The 12,659-nt window shown below is 37.9% G+C and overlaps 1 protein-coding gene across 3 annotated transcripts in view; it reads right to left on the bottom strand.

The window, feature by feature from the left end:
* Positions 1-12,659, bottom strand: part of MGAT4A (alpha-1,3-mannosyl-glycoprotein 4-beta-N-acetylglucosaminyltransferase A) — a 116,483-nt gene that overhangs the window by 102,755 nt on the left and 1,069 nt on the right. For all 3 annotated transcript variants that reach the window (XM_017524061.2, XM_037736929.1, XM_037736930.1), the window contains exon 2: positions 8,880-9,209. In XM_017524061.2, the coding sequence (XP_017379550.1) occupies positions 8,880-8,973 (94 nt within the window). In that variant the 5' untranslated portion in view covers positions 8,974-9,209. The remainder of the gene's footprint in view (positions 1-8,879; positions 9,210-12,659) is intronic.

The raw sequence follows: 12,659 nt of genomic DNA, 5'->3' as shown, positions 1-12,659 counted from the left end.
AAAAAAAAAAAAAAAAAAAAAAGATGGAGGAAATTTCCCACACTGGAAGAAACTAAGAGGACATGACAACTAAATGCAATGTGGGAACCTAGACAGTACCGTGGGAGAGCAACATGGGATCCTAGATTGGACCCTGGCATAGAAGGATATCAGTGGGAACTCCAGTGAAATTCAAATAAGATTTGCAGATTAGTTAGTAATTTTGAATCAAAAGTTAATTTTTTTGGTTTAGAAAATTATACTGCTCTGGTCATATATAAGTTGTTAATATTGAGGGAAGCTAGGTATAAGGGAAATCTGTGTACAATTTTTGTACATTTATTGTAAATCTAAAAGTATTTCAAAATAGTTTTTTAAAACACATTTACTGCTGTTCAACTTACAGTTTAATTTACTGTTTTGCAGCTCTCTCCTCCCTCCTCTCCTACACTACAGCAGGGATAGTCCTCTAACTTGTTTGCTAATGCATCCCAGACCACAAACAGCGCCTGGCACACAGAAGGCACTCGACAAACACAGGTCGACAGTTTCAGTAAGCCAGAATGATAATGGTGTTTTCCAAATCCTAGACTTAGTATTAATTTTTCTTGTATCATATTTGAAAGCAGCTTTGCTTATTCTGTAAAGAAAAATCTAAAAACTTTCATTCACTGTTTACAAATAAGAATCATGGTTTTCAATAAAATGCTTTGTTTGGTATTTCTGTTGTTATAGCTAACAGGATATGGATCTGATCTTTCCTTGCAGTAAGTGTTTTCTCAGAATATAATATAGTCTACTGATTCAAAGGTGCATTTTCCCCCTTATTTCAACATCTGAAATCAACGTGACTCTTACACACGATGGCATGTCATAGTTTAATCAGCAGCTGCTTTTCCTGCTTAGCAGTCCTTTACAATCATGGTGCATCTAATGGTGTATTAAATTTGATGACATCTGGTAATGAATAAAGCATTTTCAAAATATTTTTGGAGCTCCACTTCCAACACAACAGCATAAGCTCTGCTGAACCTCTGTGCAGTGAAATTAGTGAAAATTTTTGTCTTAAAAACCTCTTAAGAGTATCTGAAAATTGTCTCAAGGACAAATAGCAAATGAAGAAACATCTATACGAGAAAATCTATAAAAATTCAGTGTGAAAGGTAAGCGTACAGTATTTGAACAAAGATCATTCCCCGCTCTCCTCTCCCCAAGCAATGAGGTAGAGACCTCACTCCAGACTACAGCAGCCAAGAACATAGGGCTCCCTTGCTCTCCAGCTCCATGTTGGGGGATTTCATCCTGGAAGAAGCAGTACTTCAACCTTTCTCCTGCTGTCCCCAGCTGCCTGTAGCCAAGGTTAAGTCCTAGGCAAGTGCAATTGAGATGTGGGGGCTGCCTTATTCCACCCAACCCCTGCTGATGGAATGGAGGCCCCACCTCAGGTGCAGTGGCCCTGACAGCCCTTCGTGGTGCTTGTGACGCAGTGGTTCCACACTTCGAAAGGCAGAGCCACAAGAACTTCAACTTTCTGGCCTCTCCACTTAGTGCTCAGCTCCTAGAGTGGGGTTGTCACTTAGAGAAAAACCTGTCAATTATCCTCAGTCCCACCTCAAAACTCAGAAATCTTGCCTGGAGCCATAAAACAGCTCCTGATCTCTTCCCAAAGAAAGGGCTTCATTTGCAACAGTGCCAGGAGAAGTTTGGGCCTAAGAGCCCTCTCAAAAACAGTGGAAGTTGTGGTGAGAGAATGGGGAGAATTGTGGATCTAGTGAAGATACAGCCTGGAGTGTGGGCACTAGCTTGCAGGAGAGAACCTGCAAAAGATGCGGCAAGGAAGAGTCCTCCTGGGGTCAGACAAATATCGGACACTGACCTCAGAAACTACTTCTTCAACAGAACCATAATTTTAACATAGAATATATTATAGGTGAAAAAGAAAGAATAAAGGAACCACAATTTAATTAGTTTGTAGCAGAATTTATGCCCCAGGGCATTGGTGTAAACAATAAAACAATCATCTGGCAATTAGTGTAGGAGTCTTAAAAAGAGGAGAGAGCCCTACAAATAACAAGGGGCATCTCAGGGTGACTGTGGCCAAAACAAGAGCTGAAGCTCCAGCCAGCCCCTAAACAAATAAACCAGCAAATAATAACAAGTTAAAGGGACCTCAGTACCCAGGGTTGCTAAAATATAGTTTTCTTAACTGTCCAGTTTCCAATAAAAAAGAGATGTTCAAAGAAACAGGAAAATACAACCCGTACACCAAAGCAGGAAAAAACCCAAGCAGGTAACAGAAACTGCCTGGGAGTACTAAGTACAACTAGATGAACTAGATGTTGGATTGATTGACTGACTGATTTATAGAGTCTACCTTTGTCACCCAGGCTGGAGTGCAGTGGAGTGATCTCGGCTCATTACAACTTTCACCTCCCAGGTTCAAGCAATTCTCCCTGCCTCAGCTTCCCAAATAGCTGGGATTACAGGTCCCCACCACCACGTCCAGCTAATTTTTGTATTTTTAGTAGAGATGGGGTTTTGCCATATTGGCCGGGGTGGTCTCGAACTCCTGAACTCCGGCGATCCACCTGCCTCAGCCTCCTAAAGTACTAGAATTACAGGCGTGAGCCACCACACCCAGCCAGGATTTATTTTTTAAAAGGATTTCAAATCAGCCATTATAAATACACTCACAGAACTAAAAGAAAATTTAAGAAGTAAAAGAAGGTATGACAAAGTGGCATCAAACACAATCTGTCAATAAGAAGAAAGAATTTTGGGAAAGAATTTTAAGAATTTCCAAATGGAAATTCTGGAGTTGAAAAGTACAAAAATAGAAGTAAAAATTCACTAGAGGACTTTGTGATGGTTCATTTTATGTGTCAATCTCACGAGGCTAGAGAATGTCCAGAGGGCTGGTAAAACATTATTTCTGGATATGTCTGTGAAAGTATTTCTAGAGGAGATTAGCATTTGAATCTATAAACTGAGGAAAGAAGATCGCCCTCACCAACGCGGGTGGTATCATCCAATCTAGTAAGAGCCTGAGTAGATCAAAAAGGTGTAAGAAGGACAAATTTGTTTCTGGTCTGAGCTAGGATATGCTGCCCTCAAACATCAGCACACCTGGTCCTCAGGTCTTTGAACTTGGACTGGAACTTTCATCATTGGCTCCTTTATCCCCAGGCCTTTGGACTCAGACTGAATTACACCACCAGATTTCCTGGTTCTCCAGCTTGTGGGCACCAGTTACTGGGACCTCTCAGCCTCCATAATCACATGAGCCAATCCCCATAATAAATCTTCTTGCGTATGCATGTGCACGTGTTGTGTGTGTGTGTGTGTGTGTGTGTGTGTGTGTGTTCTTGTTTCTCTGAAGAACCCTAATACACACCTCAACAATAGATTTGAATACAATGAATAAAGAATTACCAAACTTGAAGACAGGACAGTAGAGATTTTGTAAGCTCAAGAGGAGAAAAAAAATGAATAAAAATGAACAAAGCCTCAAAGAAAGGTGGAACACCACTAAGCACGCTACCACATGTGTAACAGGAATACCAGAAGCAAAGAAGAGAGAAAGGAGAAGAAAAAACATTCAAGGAAAGAATGACTTAATACTTCCCAAATTTACTGAAAAATAATATGCTATCATCCAGGAAGCTCAACAGACTCCAAACAGGGTCAATAAAAAGAGACCCACAAACACAGGAAATGAGGTAGAAATGATAAAAGTCCAACATAAGAAAATCTTGAAAGCTGCCAAGAAAAAAATGACATCACTTACAAGGAAACTCCCATAAAATTTATAGCTTCTCAGCAGAAATAATAGAGGACAAGGGCAATGCAATAACACAGTGTTCAAAACAACAAAAGCCCCTGTTAACCAATAATCCTATGTCCAGAAAAGCTGTCTCTAAAAAATTAAGGTGAAATAAAGACATAACTAAATAAACAAAAATTGAGGGAATTCACTGTGAACAGACATGCCTTATAAGAAACGTTAAGGGAAATTCTTCAGGCTGAAAAGAAGTGACCCCAGATGGTGGTTCAAATCCACAAAAAGAGCAGCAATAGTTATGAAATTAGAATAGACACTATTAATGTATATTTTCTTTTTTTGGTTAACTGATTTAGAAAGCCAATTGTATAAAATATTTATATAATTCACTGCTGGATCTATAACATGTACAAAAATATAGGTAATATAATTGCCAATAATAGCACAGAGGAGGTAGGTGGAAATAAAACTGTAATGGGCTAAGGAAATAATAACACATAAAAATAGTAATTATAACAATATATTGTTTGGTTTGCAACATTAACAGATGTAGTATGTATAACAATACCTTCCAAAAGGGTAAAAAGAAATAGACATACATAGGAGCAACACTCCTATATAGCAGTAAAATTAAGCTAGTAAAAATCTAAAGCTGATTCTTTAGTAGTTGAGGGACTACTAAAATTACTCAAAAGTAGTGAAAAGTCATTAATGAAATAATAATGCTACATTAGAATTCAATCATTGCAAAAAAAAAAAAAAGAAGGGAGGAACACAGGAACAAAAAAGACATGAGGCACAGGAAAAACAAAAGTCAGATGACAGAAATGAGTCCAGCCATATCAATAACAGCATTATATATGAATATATAATACAAAAAAATGGAGAGAGTGTCAGACTGGATTTTAAAAGCATGATCCAACTATATGTTGTCTACAGGAGACACACACTAAATTCAAAGATAAACAGATTGAAGTAAAAGAGTAAGAATGTATAAGTGTCCCATCACTTTGAAAAAGTCTGGTAATTCCTCTAATGATTAAACATAATAAGAGTTATGATATTACCCAGCAATTCCCCTCCTTGGTAAATATCCAAGAGAAATAAAAACACATGTCCACACAGAAACATGTACCTGAATGTTTATAGCAGCATTAATCGTAATAGCCAAAAGGTAGACACAACCCAAAGTTCACTGGCAGATGGATCGATAAACAGAGTGGTACATCATACAAGGGACCATTCATTATTCAGCTGTAAGAAGGGACGATGCGCACATCCCTTTTATGTAAAGTAACCCCACTGTGAATTGATCTGCCACAACATGGATGAACCTTGAAAAGATTATGCTAAGTGAAAGAAGCCAGTCACAAAAGACCACCTACTATATGATTCCATTTATCTGAAAATCCAGAACAAGGAAATCTATAGACAGAAAAATCAGTGGTTGCCCAACCTCGAGGAAGGGAAGGAAGGGGACAGAGGTAGGGGTTAAGGCAGTAATAGTTAAAGGGTACAGGATTTCTTTTTGAGGTAATAAAAATGTTCTAAAATTGACTGTGGTGATACATACATGTATCTGTGAATATACCAAAAACAATTAATTGTACACTTTAAATGGTGAATTGTAGAGTATGTAAATTATATCTCAATAAAGCTGTTTAAAAATGTTTAAATACGGCCAGGCGCGGTGGCTCAAGCCTGTAATCCCAGCACTTTGGGAGGCCGAGGCGGGTGGATCACGAGGTCAAGAGATCGAGACCATCCTGGTCAGCATGGTGAAACCCCGTCTCTACTAAAAATACAAAAAATTAGCTGGGCATGGTGGTGCGTGCCTGTAATCCCAGCTACTCAGGAGGCTGAGGCAGGAGAATTGCCTGAACCCAGGAGGCGGAGGTTGCGGTGAGCCGAGATCGCGCCATTGCACTCCAGCCTGGGTAACAAGAGTGAAACTCTGTCCCCAAAAAAAAAAAAAATGTTTAAATACATTTTTGCTGAAGGAATCAATCATTTATCTAACAAATGTTTATTAAATGTTTACTAAACACCACTGGATCAGGTACTGCAAAATAATGCCGGTCTCTGTCCCCATGGTAGGGATCTATGACTGCTTCATCAGTCTTACCCAGGGTTTAGATTGCACCACACCACAGCAGGAGGGTCATCAGGAGTCCTGCTCCTCCCAACAAGAGACATGTAACTACTCCTGCCCCACTCTCACAACACCCACCTACAACTTTCCTAATTTGTCCTTCCACATAATTGGAAATCTGCCTCAATTGTATGTGGGAATGCCGTGTATCTGCTGAAACTCTTACTCTGTCTTGCACCACAGCTCCCCTGGCAGGATTCCTGACATACTCCCAAATCTATGCCAATCCCGTGGACCAGCTCATGTATTCTTTCAAGTGATAAATGAGGACCATGTCAAACCAGTACTTCTAGGAACTGTACTGCGATTACCAGCTAAACATTGAGAGAGTCTAGGAGTTCTGTGCTGGTCCTAATGAGCATCTCACAATTCCAAAGGATGAATACTCTATTCCCCTTCAGAACTTGTAGCTGCATATTCAGCTCCCTGTACCTGATATGCCCAGTGTTCCCCACTCTGCCTGGTTTGGCCTTCACATTCAGCCATCACATTCCACCTGCTGTGTAAAACACCTGAAGAATTAGCAGTTTCTGCCTCTGCTCTTCTGGGCAACAGACCAATAGCTAAGAGTATAAGGTCTTGAATTAGGCTGCCTGAATTCAAACTTTAACTCCACTACTTAACATATGACCTTGGTAAGTTTTTCAATCACTCTCCCTTGGTTTCTCTATTTACAGAAAGAGGATAATATCTCCCATGGTTATTATGAGGATCAAAACACATATAATATACTAACAGGCAAATACTGTTATTGTTTCTATCTAATTCTATCTGATGGTATTTTTGTTTACAGGTATGTTTCCCTGACCAGTCCCTGAGCTGCTCAAAGGCATAAAATTACTTACTGCTTTTCTTATTAATAGCATATAATATAGGGTTAGGTGCAAGATAGGTACACGTAAAGGACCCATGAATTAATGAAAAAAGAAAAACATTAGTTTGGCAATGTCAAAGGTTATAGAAATTGTACCTTCAAAATAAAAATCAGAGCACGTGGTTTATGGGTACATTAGAATTGAATCTCTGGAATCAGGACCTCCCTGGAAAATCCAGGCTGTCTGACTGCCAGAACTCTCTAGAAAGAATACAAATGCCCAACAGTTTCAGTGGTTACAGAAACAATAACATTTAACACAGGAGATTTTACGTAACCATAACCAGAAACCTGTGTTGATACCCGGAAGAGTCTGGAAAAAAAACACTAAGTAGAAAAACAGAGTAGAAGTTTGCAAGAAAGAATTACGGAGCTATTCAGAGAGTGATGATCAAAGAGAACAGACTGTGTATGTGCATCTAACACTTTGTGGTGAAAGAATCTTTATTTTTTTTAATTAATTTTCATTCTAAAGATAGCTTAATAAAAAGAATAATAATGATGCTTACAAGGCCTTTACATAAGAAACAAGAAAAATGAAATGGAGATACCAAGACTTCTAATCTTTCAAATAAGATTCTCTGCTACCATAATTCTCTGAGTAAGTTTCCTGATAAGAAAAAAAATCCATATGTGTTTCTGATCATCAACCCTCTTATTTCATAAGTAGACTTTTAATAGCCGGTCATTTGTTCATGTCAGGGACAATCAATAGTTTGATTAAATTAACTATTCAAAGTATTTCTTGATTGGCTGGGTGTGGTGGCACATGCCTGTAGTCCCAGCTATTCCTGTGGGTGAGGCACAATAATTGCCTGAACCTGGGTAACAAAGGTTGAGGTGCAGTGAGCCGAGATCTTGCCACTGCACTTCAGCCTAAGCAACAGAGCAAGGCTCTGCGTCAAAAACAAACAAAAACAAAGCACTTCCTGATTAAGTCTCTTCATTTGGTATAATATAAACATGATTTCTAAAATGTACATATTTGTATATAAAGAAAAAAGGACCTTAGCAAGTTTTTCTTTCATTTTCCCCCAAGAGTTCTCCCCAAAATTAGAGCCCAACTCAGAGAAAGACAAAGAATGGGAAAAGACTCTACTTGCTCAAAGCACAGAGTATGGTTTTACTTGTATCAGCTTTTTTAACATATACATGGACATCCAGATATATACATATGCAATATGTATATAGAGACATGGATGTAAACACACATAAGGAAAACTAAAGTCACAAGCAGTCTTTTCAGTTATTTTCATGAGTCAGTAAAACAACATCAGCAACAGCAGCTTCAAGTAGCCCAGGTGACAACAGCTACTCTAAAAAAACCAGTTATGCAACCACCTCAACATTTCTACGTTTCTTCTCATCATCAACATTCCCTAGATTAATCAAAGGTAAGGAGACAAGTAAGAAGTATGAGTAGGAATTTACTTCAAGTAGTTTCTCTTCAAAAAAAATATATATATATATTATCCTTAAATTATGTAATTCCAACCAATGAACAGATAGCTTCTCTTTAAAACACAGTTCAATAGTCTAAACATAATTAATTTTTTAAAAATGTTTTAATAGTCCAATCAGAATTGCTACTCATCCCCTCTTAAATACTTTTGCCTAAGGAGTAATCTGTCAATGCACGCAGTTTAAATCATTAACTACATAGCACCCAATCATTAGCATAATTAGCATGTAAATTTCACGAAGGCACTAATTGTGTCCTTGTAAGTGTTTTATACAACACTCAGTACAAAGAGAAGCTTATTAAACACTTATTATGTTTAGTAAAAAGAACAAAATGCCAAAACAAAAGTCTTTATTATTAAACTTGGCTGTCATGTATACTATAAACCACTGATCAGTATCTGTTTCTCCAAGTACAATTATAAGAAACTGAAAACAAAACAAACCCCATTGGAATTAGAAATTGTCTCCTCTGTCTAAGAATACTGTTTCATTTTTGTACCAGAAAGAAACTGCCAGCAGATAGCATGTAACATGCAGGTTGCCAGGGTATCTGACCTAAGCATTTAGGCACCTTAACCAAGCAAAAAGCCTAGTACACTTCATGCACTTTTCCAAGTCATTTTTCTTACCTTTCCCATTTTGCCACGTAGTATACCAAGACAAAGTAAGGAAGGAAGTGATAAACGCTACAGCAGTGGCTACAGTTCCATTGCGGAGCCTCATCTCATTTCACCATCACAACTGGTCCATATGTTTATGATGACAACAACCAGGACTGTTTTCTTTTTACTCTGAAAGTCAACTGAATCCAGTGCTCCTGGCTCTAGGCCAGTAAAAATCAATAAGAGAGGTTCATTTCAGATTATCTGCAGGAGAAGCCTAGCAGCAATGCTGTTCACAACTACATTCAGGATTGTCTTAGCGGTCTTCATACACTGACGCCTTGGCCTTTTCCCTTCCTATTCAGGGGAAAAGAGAAAGAAAAGCTCATTCAGTAATGCAAAATATAAGTTTCTTCATTTACTCTTCTCCATCATCAACAGACTTTTGGCAGGGCTAAACTGTATCTATAAAGACTATCCCTACAATTAAAACTACTCATTTAACATACTAGAATTATGTGATCCTTCTCCTCCAGGATAAAAACACAAAACAGTTTCAAACTATATTCCCTCCTCATTGGTTTTGTTTTGTCTGTAAAAAGAAAGTTATAGTTACTGATTTTAAAGGGAGAAGTGGAGCTCACAGATTCCAAGATGAGAACGCTAATGATCACACAATGGTTCCTGAGTAACATAATCTTTCTCCCAGTTTTCCTATTGCACAGTAATAGGTAATTTTTTAAGTAAGAAAATTGACAGGATACAACATATAAAGGTCAAAAGACCTGGGCCCTTGACCCAACTCTGTCATTACTTAAATGATTTGAAGCATGCCATTTTTCTAGGACTCAAGGTTTTATTCATAAAATAAGGAAAACTGTCTTGGATCCTCTTTCATATATTGTCATAAATTATTAAAAGGTTACACTTAATACTGCTATTTATCACTGTTATAAAATAAATGTCATTTTTCCAGTGACTAACCCACTCCCAGGGTGTAAAGTGGAAATATTTAAGCACTTAGAAAATGCGGCAATCCAGCCAGGATACTGTATGCCGCAGGCCCAATTACTCTGCATTGCTTTAACTCAAGAAATCTGGGAGATAAGCACAGCGTTCAGCATATAATAGGTTCTTAAAAAATGTTAAAGTACTAAAAACCAAACTTTTTGGGTTAATTGAACAACAACAAAAATTAAAAAAAAAAAAAAACAGACAGCTACTGGTTCAGTCCACTCTAGGCTGTTAGTCTCAAAGACTTGCATAGATTCCTGGTGGCCTCAGGGGGTACCACAGGATGCACCTGGTAATATACTGAATGATATTCTGGTGAGGGAGTTAATGTGCCTCCAAAAATCGCCAGCAGTCCCAAGGGAAAATTCTCTCAGCGAAGAGCATGACTGATTAAAGCAGCCATTTGCAAGCAATTCAGAAATTGCCACCCCACTACTTCTTAACACTGAATATTACTAGAAATTCCCCCTAGTAAAGAAAGATCAGAGATCACAGGGGCATAGTACTAATGATAGCCACTACAACTTACAAAATGTTTCCTATGTGCCTGATCCACCATATGGTTTAAATCTTCACAGAATCCTATGAGGCAGGCATTATTAACCCTGTTCTACACACTAGGAAATGAATCCAGAGAAATAACTCTTTATTGTTCATCTCCGAAGTCCAGGCTGTCGTCTACCACACTTTCCCTCTCAAATGAGGCCACCTGCACCTGGCAATATGAAGAGAAGTGCCAGCGATACTCCAAGTATCAGGTTAAACTGCAGAATCTTCCCAGAGTATTAATGGTGATTACACTGTAAGTTTAAAAAAATTTCATATTATATAACAAACATGGACCTACTATGGAGTAAGTTGCAAAATTCATGGAAATTTTCAAAGTCTAAGCATAAAACTTTAAACAAATCTCCATTTCCTGTAGCTTTTGGTTAATACCTCACCACAACCTCCACCAAACTATGGCTGTTAACCCTCCTCAGCCGTTCTACCTTCAACATAATAGTCTAGAAGCACCTAATCTCTTTTACTACCTGAACACAAGGAGCTCTAAAAATACTTTCATGGATAAGTTATCATGTTCTCTAAGGCTGAACTTATTCACCTTCTACAGTTAAGACAAGTTAACATGAAACGTGCCCACATCTACAGTTTAGAATTAAAATCTTTACAATGGCCATGCAAGGTGGCTCATACCTGTAATCCCAGCACTTTGGGAAGCTGAGGGGGGCAGATCACCTGAGGTCAGGAGTTCAAGACCAGCCTGGTCAACATGGCGAAACCCCATATCTACTAAAATTACAAAAATTAGCCGGGTGTGGTGGTGGGCACCTATAATCCCAGCTACTTGGGAGGCTGAGGCACGGAGAATTACCTGAACCGGTGAGGCGGAGGTTATAGTGAGCCGAGATCGTGCCACTGCATTCCAGCTTGGGCAACAGAGTGTCTCAAAAAAAAAAAAAAAAAAAAAAAAATCTTCACAGCAAGAATCCTCTAATTGTCTTAAATCAATAAGCACCTAATAACGAATTCTGATTATAAAAACAGGGGTGATAATTCTACGAATTATATAACTTGGAATATTAATCCCAGTGTGGCATTATATTAAATACTCATAACTTTCGGCTGCTGTCTACGTCACACTATTTTACTTCAGAAGGAATTCTGTTCCAGTAAAAAATATAAAAAGTGTACAGGTTATTAGAGTAAGCACTCAATTCATAATAATAGGAAAGTAAAGAGCACATCACAAAGTAAAGGATATTTTTAAAGTTTTAGTAAATACAAATAAAGCTTGCAAAAAATTCTGTAGAAATGCATAGAGACAAGTAAAAGTAAATGAACTCTAAAAACCAAAGTAAACTATTGATATACTACCCCTAATATATGAAAAAATTAAAAAATACTGGATCCAGGAAGTTATGAAACTCTGGTCTGAAGAAGATACAATGAATTCTACTAGCATATAAGTCTGGAAATTTTGCAAGAAAAATATGTGTGTTTTACTCAGTAAGAATGTAGTCATACATTTTTAATTAGGGTTTCCCAGCTAATAAGGTTAATTGCACAGCACAAGTGAACAAGCTCTTCAGACAAGAGTAAAACCAAGTATCTACTCGCTCTTCAATCATGAGACATAATTCACAGGCTGGCTTGTAAGACACAGGCGACCCACAGTTTTATTAGTGTCCACATTTGCAAAAAATTTAAACTAGCTTCTTAATATTCTCGGAGACCATAACCTAACACGTTTGAATCTTTAACAACAAAAAAGGTAGTGGCTAAAATTGCTAGTCATTTCTCCACCCTCCCAAAGGTGAATGAAACTTTTAACTCTAGACATCAGACTCAGAACTATGTTTTGTTAGCAGTCCTTTAAGGACTGCAGTCTTTATTTTATTATCGGATACAGAACCTTTACTTGTTTTGTTTTAAAGTGTTCTCTGAAATACTTAATATAATCCATGGCTGAGAACACTTTGCTGAACGTTTGGCATATTCCTTCATCAGCATCCCACAGACAGGGCAGAGGTGCCTTAAGAATGAAAGGCATAATAATCCCCGATATCCGGAATCAAAATCCATGACGTAAGCCTATATAACTTTACACACCACAATTAGGGCAAAATTAATTTATTTGCCATTTATAAAAGGGTCAATGGTTGTCTTTAATACAGCTTACATAATGTCATCGCCCAGAGCGTTTTCGGATTTACTTGTGTGGATTAAAGAAACCTATGTCATGATAACCTGTTCATCAAACTATTTTTTAGAATTCAGAACAAGAAACAT

The sequence above is a fragment of the Cebus imitator genome, unplaced genomic scaffold (assembly GCF_001604975.1).
Source record: "Cebus imitator isolate Cc_AM_T3 unplaced genomic scaffold, Cebus_imitator-1.0 Scaffold31, whole genome shotgun sequence".
Lineage (NCBI taxonomy): Eukaryota > Metazoa > Chordata > Mammalia > Primates > Cebidae > Cebus > Cebus imitator.
The sequence above is the reverse complement of the archived record's forward strand: the minus strand, read 5'-3'. Positions and strand labels throughout refer to the sequence as shown.